This window comes from Erithacus rubecula, assembly GCF_903797595.1.
Source record: "Erithacus rubecula genome assembly, chromosome: 4".
NCBI classification, from domain to species: domain Eukaryota; kingdom Metazoa; phylum Chordata; class Aves; order Passeriformes; family Muscicapidae; genus Erithacus; species Erithacus rubecula.
Genome location: NC_136686.1, coordinates 35,176,068 through 35,193,048, shown reverse-complemented (window position 1 = coordinate 35,193,048; position 16,981 = coordinate 35,176,068). Strand labels below are relative to the sequence as shown.

Sequence of the window (16,981 nt, the reverse complement as noted above, 5' to 3'; positions counted from 1 at the left end):
AGATGCCAGGTAACAGGGATAGGAGCCTGGAATTAAAGGGTAGGAAAACCAAGCAGCTGGGATCACCTTCTAAGCTCTGGAACACCTGCATTATATTGATGATGTCATCATGTGAGACACTAAGCAGCAGAATCTTTTGAGAAAGGAAGGAAAGTACTAAAAACTATTGTTATCAAACTTTTCTTATCTCAACCGCTGGATTTTACCTTCTTTCCAGTATTAGTAAGTGGCTGTGTGGTACTTGCTTGCTGACTGGGGTTAAGCCATAGCACAGAGGGTGAAAAAAGCCTCAGGAGGGAAAGGTGAGAGCTGATGTGATTACAGAAAAGTAAGTGCTGAAAAATTTCCACATCACATAAAATCACAACTAAAACTTTCACATGGAAGCTAGAAGCTAGAAGTTCTTGTGTCTTCCTAATCATGCTGTATTAACCCTGGTCAATGCAAGAGAAAATACCACTGCCCTCAAGACCCATTCTTAGAAGTTCCGCAGCCAGTTTTGTCAAACTGACCAGAAAACCTAACTCCTAGGGTCACAAATGAAAGTCAGATTGACAGCTGTCATGAAAATAGAGATAGAAATCAATAAGTATTATTATCTCACAGAGCAATTCCTCACAGATCACCTGTGGCCATCACATGCTGTGGCAGCAGTGAGATATTACTTTAAAATCATTACCTTTTCCAAAGATGCAGTTTTTCCCAGCTCGCTCTGAATCAAGTCACTTATACAACAACATCACTGTATTTTCTGTGCTATTTTCTGCTAGATCAGGCCTTCCTAACTGCACATCTTTGTCAGCATTTCACTGAGCCATCACACGGTCACTGCTGCCAGTACCCCAGGTGCAGCAGTGCAAACTTTATGGTGGCATTTTATGCTCCCTTTAACAGAGAACAAACAGACACATTGGTAATTCATTGCTAACAGCTTTACAAGGTTTAAGTTTCAGTTACGGGCCATGCTCTGCTTTATTATCTGCTACCCTGGTAGGACAATAACAAATAGTTGCATGCAATAAAAAAGAAAAGTAGCAGTTAACGTTTATATCCTCTTTTAAGCCAAATTTTGATCTTGGGCTCCTTGCAAACATTAAGCCACCTTACAGATAAGGATAAGCTGACACTCCTGCTCTGTTCTGGAAAACAAACCTTTTCTGCTCTCACCTCCCTTTTGACCGCTCCTTAAAATCAATGTTGGGATGCTTCCCAGTCTCAGGTGAAATTTCAGGTCATGTAAGGACACAGTCCAGATTCCCCAGGTAAGATGCAGCTCACTGCCCTGTAATTCTGAATGGCATTTAACGGGATGCAAACTGAGATTACCAGTGAGGAGGAAAAGGCTTAGTCAAAGTTTTACCAGCATAGAGAGAGATTCAGGCTCTCCAAGGAAGTAGTGGAATCACCATTCCTGGAAATGTTAAAAAAAAATAAGAGTGGACTTGCACTTTGTGATAGTTTTGTGGCCTGGTGGTATGAGGGCAAAGGTTGAACCTGATTTTGCAGGTCTCTTCCAACCTTAACGATTCAATGTGAGCACTCCAGAGCCTCGCAGACACAAACTCATCCCACAGAACATTTATAGCAAAATCCAGGAGAAAAGGGAGCTAAGGAAAAACAACACATCTTTCATTATCTACACAATTTTGACCTTGGGTATATTGTGAGATTGGATCCAAGCATCCAGTTGGACACAATATACACACAGGACAGCAACACAAACCAGTGAATGTATGGGGGCGTGAGCTGTATTAGGCTCTTCAGGGAAGCTGCACGATGTGGCAGCTTTCACAGCTCCTTTTCACTTAGCTTATCTGAACATTATGTGACTTTCCAATGTTTAGTGTGATATTGCCTCTTTGAGAATTTAGCTACCCCTTCAAGTAGTAGTTACTGAGCACAGCAATAGCAGTACAGGTGCCCAAGGGATATGCCCAAAGATTTTGAAAGCAAGCCCATTCTACACCTTCCCCTCTCAGAGATGAGGCAAGGTCTCAAACACCTGCTGCACTAGATCAACACACCTCCTTCATCTTCTCAATTTAAACCATTCATTTCTGTTTCTGACAATCATCTTAACAAAAACTTAAGTTAATTAAAAAAAACCCCTAAAATATAACTTTCATCCTGAATTTTAAAAAAGCCAGGCAGGAAGTCTCTATCAGTAACTGAAATCAGTGCACTGGCTATATAAAACAAAAGGTGCAGCAGGGCAACATCTCAAAAAACCACCAGACACCATCAAGTCCATAGCTAGTTCTTCCACTCCTGTATATACTAAGGTAAGAAGTATTTACAAAGTTAGACAAGTGCAAAAGATCACATGCTCACAGCTCTGCCTTGGCCAGAGATGATCAGAAAGGGCCAACACTGCTGGCCTGGCCCTGTGCATTTTGCTCTTGACTAAAGGAGCATAGAGACAACTAGGGTGGAAGGTGAAGTTGGTAAGACAAAGGTGGTGAAAGCACACAGGTTTATTTACACCAGGAATGTGACAGTATCACAAGATCACTGAAGCTGGAAAGGATCTCTGCAAATCACCTGCCCCAAATCCCTGCTCAAGCAGACATCTCGAGCCTGTTGTCCAGAACCACATCCAGGCAGCTTTTAAATGTCTCCACTACCTCTCTGGCCACCTGTGCCAGTGCTCAGTAACTTTCACAGTAAAAAAAACGTGTCTCCTGACATTTATCCAAAAGCTCCCACATTTCAGTTTATCCCCAATGCTTCTAGCTCCACCACTGGGCACCTCTAAGAAGAGAATAAGAGCTCGACTCTTTACATCCTCTTCCTATACACACTGAGAAGCACTGCCCCTGAGATTTCTTCAGGCTGAGAAGTCCCAGCTCTTGTAGCCTTTCCATAAATGTGGGATATTCATCCATTATTTATCTGTGTGGCCACTCAGTGGGCTCTCTTCAGTAACTCCATACCTCTTTTGAACTGGGAAGCCAGACTAGGAAGCATGGCTGCAGGAATGAGTTTGCCAGTGCTGACAAAAATGTTCACCTGCCTGGACCTGATGGTCATATTTTACCTAATGGAGAACACGAAGGTGGCAATGGCCTCTGCCACAGCTGAACGTAAGAGCACCAGCTGTCCCACATGAACTAGCAAAAATAACCACCAACAAATGAGATTAGCAGATTCAATGTAGATTTACATGAAGATTTAAAAACCACTGATTTCCATTTATTCTTCCTAATAAATGCAGCTGAATGTTTTGATCATGCTGATGTGCCTTTACAAGAACCAGGAAATAAAAAATACTGTAGTGGAAGTAAGTTTGGTGCAGTACTATTAAAAATCTAGACTTTATTTCCATAGAGACTTTAAACTGAAGACCAAATAATCAAACCACCCTTCATAAAGTAGCTGTTCTGAGCACAGAACAAGTAGCAGCACAACTTTATGGTACAAATTACTGTGCTTTTCCCCTATTTGTCCTCTTAAGCAGCCAGTTAGTTTGCTTGATTGACTGGAATTATCCTTTATTCACAGTTCTTCACCACCATTGCCTGTAATCAGAAATTGCTTGTAGAACAGTTCTTAAGAACGGTCACTAATTTGAAAGACAACTATGTAGATAAAATACACTTGGTAGATTTATGGGTTCCTGGTAAATAATTAATGAAATTTTCAAATGATAGCTAGAAATCCCCTGGTTTCTGGAACAAAAAGCCCTCTTACTAGAATACCAGAGCCTGGAGAGGAGTCCATGCAAAGTACAGACCTGTGGAAGCACTAACTCTTTCCTGGAATTTCAACATTACACAGCAGTGCATTTTTCTTCTTTCTTGGTAAAAAAATACAACCATACAGCTTCTTCATACTTTTTAATTTCAGTTTCTAAATTAACAATTCCTATTTGCAGCAGCTAGTACTTGGGGTCACTCGGACTCTGGCTGCCACCAACGTCCTGGACAGAGAGTCCTGCAAGGAACAGCCTTTCCTGGAGTCTCAGGTGGTCTCAGTCACAAAGGTACCAATATGCAAGCAAGGCCTGGAATTCAGGCAATCAGTTCTTATAGACCTTATCAGCTCAGCTTGCAAAGCACCTCAGCGGACACAGAGATGAGTGACTGGGAAGTGTTCTATGGAGGTTCCACAGAGTTCTTTATTGTTTTCTTCTGCAAAGGGATGTCCAGTGACAGCAGCATTCCACTGAATGGGTACAAGTGGGGTTTTTTATAGGGAAACTATGGTTTGGCAAAAGAGCCAATGGTTTGGGGTTGAAGGAATATGATCAATAGTTTTACAAGGACATAAAGTGAGGGTCTGAAGCAGGGAGAAGGGTTTATTCACCTAGTCACCGTGACTAAGCAATTCCTATCTAGGGGAGAGCTCTCCAAGGAGGTCTTGCAGGGGGCCCTGCTCTCTCCATACCTACTATGATCAGCCACTTTCATATATACATCAAGCAAGATTTCTGATGGAAATCAGAACACTGTGGACTTCGGGTTTCCCCTTCCTATCTCCAAGTACATTGAGAAGCTTTTAAGGCAGAGTATACATGATCAATCCCGGATGAAAATGTAAAGCTTAATATCTCCTTTGTAAAGGTCTTTTGCTATAAAGTCACTATACAGCAAAGCAAGAAAGGTCAGGAAGTAACAGCAATAAGTGCAACAGGAGACGTAAGGGTCATACAGGGCAGCATTACAAGTGCTCTATCCCCTTTTTTACTTTTAATATGGAATAGGTAAAATGGTATCCCATCAGAAAAAAAAAAAAAAACCAATAAAACCACTGCTGCAGAAAAACATCAACTGCTTATCTGGAAAATTTTAAAGACAGACTACGAAAAAATATTTGGCTAATCTATGTAAGACAGCATTCATCAAACTTAAGGGGGTTTGTAATAGAAAAACCGAATACTGCATTTGTGTGGTGTGTGCCATACTGTGTAAGTGTGGGAAAAAAAAAATCAGGACACCACCCTACTCCAGTAAAGGACAGGTTTAAGTCAGTTTTCCAATATTGGTTGTGTAGTCAGCAGGAAAACTTGGCCATTAAATTGAGTATTTGAGTTCTATATTTAAGCATGCATCATAAAATTAAGTATGATTTGTTTAAAACAACTTAAGGGGCAGAAATACTCTCCATTCCCCTGGATGAAAATCACTATTTCCCACTTTTTCCTCCTTTAAGAGAGCTGCTTCATGTTTAGCTTCAGATAAAATAAGGGGTTTGAAAGTTACTAGAAATGATATGTCACAAACTACTTAGCCTCACTCTCTACCATGAAGATGAGTCATTTACTGGCATCTTAATGAAACACCTATGCAATAGGTACTAGAGACACTTTTTGATATGACTTGGTACATTTCATCTCTCTCTACAAGGTACATGTAGCAATTTTGGAAATTGGGCCTCATTTCATTTAGGGCAAAAAGGATGCATTTTCCTTTACTGAAATGGTATTATTGATAGGAATAGTATTACACAAGCAACTGTGTACCTGAGGCAAGGGGATGGGAAAGACCCCAAGGGCACAGTTATTCTATAACCACAACAGGCAGCTCAACCACATTGGTGTTATCTCTTGATCAAAATAACAAAAAGACAACAGATTCTTTTTTAAAGGTCAGCTTGTATTGTAAATATCTCTATAAAAACACCTGTAATAGCGCAAAGTAGTACTAAAACAAAAGAGATACATATCTTTCTTTAAACTGTTAAACTTTATTATAAATTAAAATTTCTTTACAAAAAATTGCACATAATTGACCACTCTTAGGTTCTGATGCACTGGCATTTGCAAAAGTTTCTTTAATCTTCAAGTTTAATAGTCTCTGCCATGAGTCCAATGCAGAAAAGGGCAGTAAGCAACCCTCTTAGAGCCTTCAAGTGCAAGAAGCATACTTGTGGCCACGGCAGTTACACTTTCCTTAAGAGCGGCTGCTTTTGTTTTAAATCCTGTAATGAAAAAGTCTCAAAAAAGGTTTAAAAAAGGAAAAACCCAAAATGGACTAGTTGCTTTTTACTGTAAACACAGCCCAGTAAATTAATCCCAAACACAGATCTCTCAGGCATCAGCGAGAGTGTCAAGTGAATCAGGAACAGCAAAACAAAGAAAACAGTAAATAAAAAGAAAACATAAAAAAATAAAGTCTGTCATTTTGATTAACTATACTTACGTAGATGACGTTATGAGAATCTGGCAGGGCCCAGAAGCAAGGCCAGACAGGGAGTTCATGTTTCCAGAAGAAGGTCATGTTAATTGTTTCCAGGTTCACGGAAAGCAGACTGGAGACTTGATATGCTCAGCAATACTCATCTGCCTTACTTAGATCTTAGGGCATGGATCAGCCTGAAGAACCATTCAACTGATTTTGGCATTTTATAGGACTTATGGCTGACCATACCCAGCGTTCAGTGATTCTTGTTTTCTGTTCTGTAAGTGTTTAAATTTAAAAGCTCATCTAGGCTGACTCCAACCTCTTGGCACTTGGAAACTAGTTTTCTCAGGTTATCAGTTTTACCTCCTCCTGATGCTTCAAACAAGAGTTGCTGAAAGAGATGGGGAAGCAGATATAAGATTTAGCCAGAGCCTGAGCATCACCACATCTATGGATATGGGATATGCAGAGAATTTATATGAAACCTCAAACTTAATCATAAGGAGAAAACATTACATCTTTCCATAGTGTTGCACATAGAGGTAACTTCTGAAGGGCTCTCTGATATAAATGATGGACCTGTAAAATAAAGGCAAGTATTAAGCATCAGCAGAATTTCATGCATTCAAAATGAATTATTTGAAGCACAAAAATCTCTTGCAATAATTTTGAAAATAGTTTTGAAGTCAAGCATTAAATTGGTACTAAAAGCAAAGGCAAGTTTATGTCTGACCTTAATTCTGACCCTTGTATGAACATGATTAGTTACATGAGGACCTGCTATTTTTCTTCACAAGATTCTTGCCTCATTCATTGCACAGGATGGAACACATTCAGGGAATGAAGCAGCTTACTGAGTATTTCTTTCACCACTCAATATGTAGTCTCAAGTCTTGTTTATTGCATATCATCACAATCCTGCAATGAAAATAACTGTTTCATGGGTTTTTTTCCTTCAGCATCTATCTATGCTTTAACCATCAATATAAGTCTTTGCCACTCTCAAAAAAAAAATGGTTTTATTATTTTATGGTTCATAATAAAGGACCAAAATATTTAATACTAGTACTTACTCAAGTGTCCTTCAACTACTGGTATCTTAAGTCCCAACTTCAATCAGAATCACTAGGGAGGTATTTGGTGGCATTTTAAATACTTGTACCCATTTTCATATTCTTTTAACAAACCTTCACATGACTCTGAAGGAAATAAATGACAGGTTCTCCAAGAACAGGAAATTCAGAATCTGAATCACAATTCAACTTTAAATCCATATCCTACTTGTTTACTAGAAAACCCAGTTATCTGGAACAATCACTGATTTGTGTAAACAGTTTTAAGTGCTCACTACATCCCCGACCAAAACCCTCACAAAAGCCCAACTGCACTGTGTGTGACTACTTAAGTGATTTTACCACATACCATATCTAGTGAGGTGGTTGCAGAAGAAAACCACAAGATTTCTTCTGGGTGTAATCCAGCTACAATGTTTCACATATGCCTTCATTTTAATTGGTTGATTTTCTTTAAGGGCCTACTTTTTATGCATTTGACATATACTTCTCGAGCCAAACAGTTCTTTTCAGTCACCAGCCTTACTGTAGGCAGTGTCCTAAGATGTAGTCCATCTAATACAATGACTGAAGCAGGGATCTGTGACTAATTACAGATTGCACCAAACCATCAACACAGAGACAGAATTAAGGTTAAATAGGCAATCCAGCCTTTGATATCTCCTGACTTTGAGCTATTTGATCTAACAAACCAAGTAATTCTACTTAGGGGATGTTCTTTTTAAACATTCTAGGAGACCACAAAAAAAGGAAAGAAAACATTTCATATGTGAGTCTGACAACAGGCATGCTACCCTTTATAGATCAGCTAGAGCTTTAATACTGATTCAGAACAAAGACCACTGACAAAAAAGAAGGATGCTAACAGTAAGTCACTGCAAGATAACAGAAAACCAGACACAGCAGAGAAGTAGCTCAAATACCACAAGCAAGTGATGAGTCACAAATCCAGGACCTCCTGATAGCCCCCACCCTCAAATACACGGCATCTTTCCACAGGTGGAAGAGTATTTTGAAGGTTACAGCAACAATACCAGGAAGATCATTCTGTTTGAAAAGTGACAGAGTTGCTGTGCCAAAAAACCTTCTCTGTGTTTGTACACAGAGTGGTATTTCCCTACCCTAAGTACTAATAAGTAAACCTATTATTATTGGAAAAAAGCAACTGGGGTATTTTGTGTGGTCAGAAACTATGGAAACTCCGTACACTAGTTTGGCAGACCCATCCTTCCAACTACTTCACAGAATCAAGTAATAGTCTGGGTTGGAAGGGACCTTACAGATCATCTAGATAACAAAACCCCTGTCAGGGGCAGAGACATCTTCCACTAAATTAGACTAGGTTGCTCAAAATCCCACCCAGTCTGGCCTAGAGACCTCATCCCTAAAAGCAATCTACAACTTCTCTGGGCAATCTATTTGTCTCTCATCACCTCACAGTAAAGTTGTTTTTCCTAATACCCAATCTAAACCTGCTCTCAATTTGAAGCTATTCCCTCTTGTCCTAGTATGACATGCTCTTCTAAGTTCTCTCCAGCTCTTGTCCACTTCTAAAGACAGTCACCAGCATCTTCCAGCACGAGCCTTCTACCTCAATTGTCAAAAACATTTCTCATACCTGAAGCAGATGTTTTGGTGTTTATAAACAAAAGTATTTCAACTAATTAGAAATCTTGTATCTACAAGATTACCACTGCTTTGGATAAAGGCAAGTTATGAGTAGTTTTATAGAATTTCATAATTATTCATTTTAGTACACTGTGGTGACTTACTTCTCTTTGTCCCATTAGAAAGCATTCGGCAGCAATGGCTCTGAGGAAAAGAAATATATGAAAACATTTATTCTTGAATTATTTTAAATGCCATTAATGGCAGAATACTGACTGTGGAATGGAATGACTAATTCCTTGAGAAGAAACTAACTTCCAATGAGGTTAATCCATTGTGAAAAGATAAAAATAGCCATTTTTTAAAAACAACCTTACATGAGCAAGACATTTCAGTGGTTCCCCATTATGAACAAACACTGAAGAAAAAGATCAGTTCAGCATCACTGGATAATGGAGAATACTGCTATTGTGATATATAAAGGGGAGGGGTAGAGAGGGGGAGACAGAAGTCAATAGTTGAATTTAAAAAGGCAACTTGTAAATACATCATTCATATTTATCTGCATAATATCCATTCACTTAAGTTTCCCCAAGAGGGAAATTTCATTTCTCATTTTAAAGAGGTGACAGTATCTCTGTCTGCTGTAATGAACAGTTACTTTCTAAATAATAAGCTAATGAAAGAAGCTTCCAGTGCAAGCCCAATTGGAAGGACATTTCAGATTTACCTTTGTGAAGTAGACCTTACAAACAAAAGCAATAGCTATGAAAACAGATGTATGACTGTTGCATTACATTTTCCAGATGGCCAGGCATGTTGGGATATTATATGTAAACATCTTGGCTTGTAGTTTCAGAATCTGAACATTGCTCTCCTCCCAGTATCGCAGAAGCAGTCTGTAAAAGGTATCCATGAGAAAGGAACACTGCTCTAATCACTTGGAACAAGCTATCCAAGATAGAAACACATTACACAAAGTAAACCTAAATCTGAGTCAAGAGTTAAAGTAGGAAAATGCCCAAGCCAACATATACAGTATTGATCATGCTCTCAGAACAAAACCAGTTAAGATACACTTTCAGAGAATAACTAAGGAGTGTTAAATCAGAGAGAAAACATGATCTTGGCATATTACAAGTGGATTCACTTTTAGCGTGCACAAGGTTACTGCACATCTGAACAGAGAAATTAGTTTTATAGTAATGGGCTAGGGATACTGCTCAGTCAATTTGCACCCATTTCATGCAGTATCAACATTGTCTGGGGAGTGTATGCTACACCTGTGGGAAGCAACACAGCATTCAGTAGTGCTATGTACAGTGGCTGGTAGCACTTTGGCATTCAGCTTTGTTAGAATTTGTTTTTTATTACCTCATCCTGATGTTGCTTTTCCTTCTATTGGATCACTTCTTTTGCAGTATTCGTGGCATCCCATACTGCTGCTTTTTGATTTCTATATTTCTGCTTCAACTAATTTCATCCCTTCTGGTTATCCTTTCTCCTTTTTCTCTCTGATTTTTCTTCACACACACTTCCAGTTTTTCCTCAAAAAAAACTTTCTCCTCTCTTTTCCTCACATTTGTTTAATCTTCACTCTGTTATCTTACTGTCATCTCTGCAAGTGCCCCATGAATGCCCTTCCACTTCTACAGCCCAATAACTTCAGTTAAAAAACAATTTACTGGCAAGAACTGAGGCAGCAGATTTGCATAACTTTGGTTACAAACTGCATTATGAAACTGAGAGAAATGCCAAACTAAGAGAGGAACAACAGATAGCAGAGGCCAGGAGAGTTTGTGATTACCACAGACCACAATGAGCCATCTCCCTGCAGCCCTGGCAGCTGTGCAGCCTGAATAGCTCTCTGGCAGCCTGTGCAAACTACAAGGAAGCTACCTAGAGTTCTGCCTCTTCTTCCTCCTCCAGTAAGATTTCTGTATGGAATTACCCAGAGGAAAATTAGGCTCCTAGAGATGAAATGCACTTCAAAATTGGGTGTGTAGTGAGCAAACTTGATAAGAAATATTGCAGGGGAAATGAAATTTCAAAGAGAGAAATGGGTTGATGATAAAACTCACACCTGAGCAAATTTTTCATGTCAATTAAGCTTGGGATAGGTCTATAGGGTTTCATCAGTTACAACGCTGTACATGAGATCTGAATTGTCCTATGGTATTTTAAATATTGTCCCCTCTTCCCTGCCCTGCTCTTCCTACAGCATGAAAGTGCCTGTCTAAAGGACAAGAGTCACATTTGCATGACCCAAGTAAGAGAATTCAAAGTGTGCTAATGATCCAAGCTGTTGCATTTGGCATTTTGAAAGGGCAATGCTAGGATCTGAGATTATGGGCCCAAAGACAGATTTAAGCAAATCAAATTCTCACAACTATTCCCATATAACCCACTAACTTGAATTACAATGTTTCCAGAGGTGACATTTCACTTTAGCATTTGGAGCAAAAGGACATGCCTTCCTAAGACAACTTTTTCTTTGTCTCCCTGAAATGGTGTGCACGCCCAGGACAGAGGGATAGAGTCCACTGTGATACACGAAGTGGAAACCTCAGTCAAAAACATCAGGTTGTTCCACATAGAATTAAACATTCCTTTTTTGAGAAAAGCACTGACTTTTGTGCAGGCAGAGAAATCAAACTGGGTTTGAAATAAAACATTGATTACACTGGGCCACCTGCAGAATTATCCAGGAACAACAACTGCAATTTAGATTCACAGCCTGTCTTACCTCAGCTTACTTTAGGCATGCAAGTCACTAGAGAGCAGCAAAAAGCATATTTACATTCCCAGTCTTATATGCCCTTCAGCCAAACCCATTGCAGAACTCTTGTCTCTCAATCATGAGTAAAGTTCCTGTACAAGCTAACCCAGCTGTGTTATATACAGTTTTATTTGGCATGGCTGTAGAGATAGGAATTAGTTCATTTGGCTGGTTAAAAATCTTGAATGGCTCAGATTCCCCCAGAGCATTTCTGCAATAACCTGTGTAAAACATGTAGCAATCACCTCTCAAAGTACCTGTGGCTTTATGGTGTCTGCAGATAATCCAACCAACCAAGATGTAAATGACATAAAGAGCTTGGGACACTGGAGAGGTGCTGTCCCTGTGCCACCATGTACATAGGACAGACTGACAGGCAGAGGGGCTGAATCTATCCCCTTTTCTTTTTCAGAGAGAAGAAACTGAGACAAGGCTCTGCAAAGTCTGCCCTGCTCAGCACATCCTGAACCCCACTTCTGAGTACTTCCTTATTCCCACAGGAAAAGGCTCCAGGCTAGTGGTTCTCATAGGACTTTGCTGACAAAATATAGTCTCCCCTCTTTGCTCCACCACAAGTAGCAGCACAAATTCCCCTGGTTACCTCACCCCAGTAACATCCTCCTTATCCTAGCACAGAACTTCCCAAAGGTGACAGGCATAGGACTGCCACCCCATGGTGGGTACAGCCCCCAAGGGCCTTATTGTCAGAACTTCTGTCCTGTGGCCTGAGTAAGCAGGAGGGGAAGGAAGCATTATGCTCTGTGAACTGTCCTGCACAGGCACAAAAGCTCTGAAGTTCATTTTGGCAGCCCTGTGCTCCAGGCTGGGCTTCCCAAGCTATTTGAGAGAAAGCAGTCCCAGAGGAACACATGCTCAGTCCTTGGGTCCTCTGCTAAGAATGTCTCTTGGTTAACCTGATCTCCAACCATAATGCCAGTCTGACATATTGCTGACACTCTTCCCAGTGTTTCCAATGAGTCCTCGGAGATTTCCCTACCTGACTTTCACCTTGTTTGAGTTGTTAAACCAGTTGTAACTGCTATGAGGTACTCAGGAAGGTGACTGATACTTTCCAGGAGTCTCCAGTGGCAGAGCAGTGGCTATAATTAACCAGAACTTGTTTTTCCTCCTCTGCTTCTTCATCTGAATGCACACAGCAATGCATTCCATAAGTGTGCACTGAAGTGTGACTCCAGATGAAACAGTTGCCTCTGCTGAAAACAAAAACCAATCCCAAACGTAAAACAGGCAAATAAAGTTTCTGATAAAACCAAAAATACCATCATACTCATGATTTGCCCAGCAGCATTATTTTCTGTTCCCCAAGGAACAGCTGTTTTCAGACTAGATTAGAATCACTCTACTGATGACCCTTCAGAGTAAAGTTTCAGGGCAGCAGCTTCTCAAGTTCTACATGATTTACCATCTATATTTTTGTTGTGGCTGCCAAGCATATTTTCAAGTGCAGAATAACACTGCTCATTCCTGCTCAGCATGAGAGGAATCTCCCATCTCCAGGCATCCCTGTCACACAGGCAACCATGGAAGCTGAAAGCAGTGCAGAAACAGCAAAATGCAATGCCTGAAATGTAATATGGAAAGAGCACAAAGACTCTTTTTAAGGTTGTTGGGGATGTGAACTTTGTTCCTATTTAATGCAATGCCTCTAAAGGCAATGAGCTTGTGCCCATCGGGGAATAGTGTCCCAGGAACTTAGGCAAGGGCAGAAAAGGTCATTAATCAGTAGACTGTAAGTAAAACAGGAAAATATTTCAGCTTCCTGATCCTTTCCCTCCAAAGGGCTCTTGCCCTGTTCATCCAGCATTTTATACTGCAATGGTTAAAATTTGCTAGATGACTTGTGAAAAACACTTGCTAGCATTTCCACACAGTTTCTATCACAGTACCAATGATGTTCCTTACACAGAGGGGTAGTAACTTTTGTGTTGAGAGAGAGAAGAGGAAAACAAGGCCACAACTACACCCCCAGGAAAAAAGAAGGTGGGAAAAGGTGTCATATTCACCAAGGGGTCAAGTTGCACCCTGCCCAGCTGCCACCAGAGGAGCAGGAAAGCACAACTGCTGTTAGGCTGTGTACCATAAAGAGGGAAGGAGAGACTGAAGAGCAGGACACAAAACCTGGCAAAGTCTCCCAGTATAATGCCCATCATCACCCACTCAGGGCAGCAGCCAGCAGAGGGCAATGCCAGCCCATGGATGCACCACTCCAAAAGCAATCAGCGTGGCCCTGTCTGCCAGCCAGTGTCCCAACACTGTCTGAAAACTGTGAATTAAATAGGATATTTCCCCTTTGCAGACCTGAGGCACTCCAGCAGTGATTGTGCTTGCTCTTTTACTGATGCAGCCCTGAGCAGCTCTGTGTGCTGTGGCAGGGGGAAACAGAGACCTGAAAGTGCCCGTTCAATACAAAACCTTTTTATTTTTCATCAGCCTCTCAGCCATGCAATTGGCTTTCCTGAATCACTTGCTATGCACAATGGTCTGAGCTGTTATCCACTGCCTTTCAGCTGCCAGGCAGGTAAATGATAAGCATTTTGTGCTGCATGATTTCTCTGTACTTTAAATTATGCATGGTTGAGCCCTTGACACTGGACTGTGCAGCTTGGCATCCTGAATGCCTTCCAGAAAGGTGCCAAGCACAACTGTAGTCCCAACTAACACAGCACAGAATAGAGGTGGGTGTGAACTCACCTAGGAGCTACAGCCATGGTCATTCTTCCAAGCTATTGCCTCTCCTGTTGGTTGTCCCCTAAAGCAAAGCAGTCAAGTTTTGTATTGTTGCAAGGGTTTTCAGGCATTGCATAATACAACACTGCCTGTGTATGACCAGAAGCTTCAGGTCATGGCAGTATGGACTGCTTTATGTAGTGGTAGGAACAGAGCACAGCTGAAAGAGACAAGGGCAGGAGAGCTGGTGTGCAGGGAGAGCATTTGAAAGAGCAGAGGAGTGCCTGGGCTTGAGGGACTCCCAGAAGGAGTTGAGACTGAAGTGCCAACAGAGAAGTAATTCAGGCAGGTGCTTGAGCAGAGCAGGATGGTGATGGGTGAGAGCTGCAGGAATTTCTTTATGGGTTGGATGAGTTTAAATGAATAAAATAATTGTTCCGGTTGGAAAGGAGCTTAAAAAGTGTTTAGATCTACATCAATCCCCCATGCCATGGTTTGGGACATCTTCCACTAGATCAGGTTGCTCAAAGCCCAGTCCATACTGTCCCTGAACACTTCCAGACATGAAGCACCCACAGCTCCTCTGTGCAGCCTGTTCCAGTGTCTCACCACACTCACTGCTTGCACAGCCTTGGGAGAGGCTATGCTCTACTGGGAAGAGCTTGGCTCCTTCTTTATAAGCTTCTCCTGGACACAAGGGGGCTGAAATGAGGATGAATATGCACCTTGTCACCTCCTCCAAGTCACTGATAAAACTCTTAAACAGGACAGTGTGGGGGAAGACCCAGACCCCTGCACTGCTCCATATGTCTCTGCCCTTCAGGTGAAGTACGATCCATTAACTACTTAATGCCACCAACCTCTCAACACAGGCTGGCCCACAGGAACAGGGGCTTCATACCCTCAGGTGTCTGGTGAGGATGCTGGACAAGCCCCTTACCCATTTCCTTCCTCCCACTTCCTCACCTTTCCCACCAATCCTCTGAAGTGTGAAGAGAAAGCAACCAGGCTGAAGAAACTCAGTAACCCATTGGCAAAGACTGCTTTTTCTAGAATGTAGAACAGCCTGGAGATAACATCTAGGAACACTTCACTTATGTCAAATATGGATTTTTAGTATAACTGAGGCACAGCTAGTTGAACTTTTGTTCTAGTTAGTGAGATATTTACAAGCCAAAACCTCAACTTGCTTCAGATAACTCGGCTCTAAAATGAGCTAAGCCCTCTTTCCTATATCAAAGACTCCATACAAGGGATGAATGTCCAGAGGACACCAAATATTACAGCCTTTAGCATAGGGTTTCAGCATTTGCCTCTTGATCCCATCTCCTAAACTCTGCAGTGTGAATAAGTACAGGAATGAAAGTGCCTACAAAGTCCCCCTCCACAACACCTCCATCTTGGCAGTCAGCAGACCACTGCTTCTTGGAAAATTTAGCATGGCATCTCTCCCCAAAAGGAGAGACCCAGTCATGCATTTCTCATCTTGTCATAACACATGAGCATATACAGCCCTGCACCTCTCTCTTCTAGTCAAAGTCAAGCAAAGATGTGACACAGGCTGAAATATTTTTGCTGTCAATAACCAAATGCTCCAGTTCCTGTGCCTTCAGTTTTGCAACAGCTTGTAAAGCAAACTGCACTCACTACTGGAATCTGCAGTAGAATCCCATTCAATTTTTTTCCACAGAACAATTGGGTTGAAAATCTTTGACTAACACAGTTTCACTGCCATAGTAATCACTTTTCTTAATCAAATCAATGAACCATCCAATTTAAATCTGTTTCTCATGAAACAGGCATTTTGCAAAGATTCAGGTGAGATGAATAACCACAAAACTCGAGACACTGAGCTGCAAGGGGACTGCAGCTCCCAGTTCCTGCCTTTCCTGACAGTCAGAGATGTGAAGAAAGCAGTCATCCAGCTCAGGGTCAGGGCTGTGGCTGCTCCTCAGTGTGCTGGGAAAGGGCAGATACACTGCTGGCTCTCTGCTGTGGTGTGTTGTAGCTGAGGGGAGTAGCTGTAGCACTGCAGCAGAAGGACTTTTAAAGGCTCCAGATGAAAATTAAGCATCTTGTTATTTTAAAGGATGTTTGGAGTTAAGGTCCTATGCCTCATGCTCAGCTACAATGAACACAATGGGGGAACCCTCTCTAAAAACTTGCCCTCACTGCAGGGGCAATACAATGAAATTAAGCCACACCACACATAAGCAGGTTGTTAGAACTCAAAAACCTGGGAGTTTTGAACTTTCTGTCCTTTCTGACACTGACTCCCAGGAAAGTACTACTTTCAACTTAAGGCCTTAGAAAAGGCTTCCAAATTTGAATCATAGAGTTAGAATCATGAGTGAATAATTAAAATAAATAAGTGTAATTTCACATAGTGAAAGGTTTTAAATTTAGGGTTTTAAGAATATAATAATAGGTATAGGACAAAAGTTCTTGGGTGTTGTCTCTTTCTGTCTTCTTCATGTTTTCAAGTAGCAGTTTTTAGTTAAAAAATTAGTGCTGCACTGCAAGTCACAAGTGTCTAGTTATTAGATCAAAAGTATAAATAATAAAAGTGTTAGCTTATTAGGCTGCTTAGCCTTAAATAACCTTGTAACTAGCTAATTTCACCTCCACTTTGCTCACTTTTAGCCAATATCTAGAAGTATTACAAAACTCTCTGTACTGTAAATAAAATTAAATAAACAACCAAGGCCAAA

The 16,981-nt window shown here is 41.0% G+C and overlaps 1 protein-coding gene across 1 annotated transcript; it reads right to left on the bottom strand.

The window, feature by feature from the left end:
* Window positions 1-5,665: 5,665 nt before the first annotated feature.
* LOC306800897 (zinc finger C3H1 domain-containing protein-like) lies at window positions 5,666-9,756 on the bottom strand. The gene is made up of 4 exons (XM_079303349.1): window positions 9,601-9,756; window positions 8,968-9,007; window positions 6,639-6,701; window positions 5,666-6,513 (listed from the first exon to the last, which is right to left on the bottom strand). The coding sequence occupies exons 1-4, from the start codon at window positions 9,717-9,719 to the stop codon at window positions 6,376-6,378; spliced, it is 360 nt and encodes a 119-aa protein (XP_079159475.1). The 5' UTR covers window positions 9,720-9,756; the 3' UTR covers window positions 5,666-6,375.
* Between the last annotated feature and the right edge of the window lie 7,225 nt (window positions 9,757-16,981).

Coding starts and splice junctions, on each gene's coding strand:
- LOC306800897 (XM_079303349.1), bottom strand. CDS start 9,719: ATGGATACCTTTTACAGACTGCTTCTGCGATACTGGGAGGAGAGCAAT. Junction 9,008..9,600: donor TGCCTGGCCATCTGGAAAAT/GTAATGCAACAG, acceptor TCTTTTCCTCAG/AGCCATTGCTGCCGAATGCT. Junction 6,514..6,638: donor GTGCAACACTATGGAAAGAT/GTAATGTTTTCT, acceptor CATCTCTTTCAG/CAACTCTTGTTTGAAGCATC.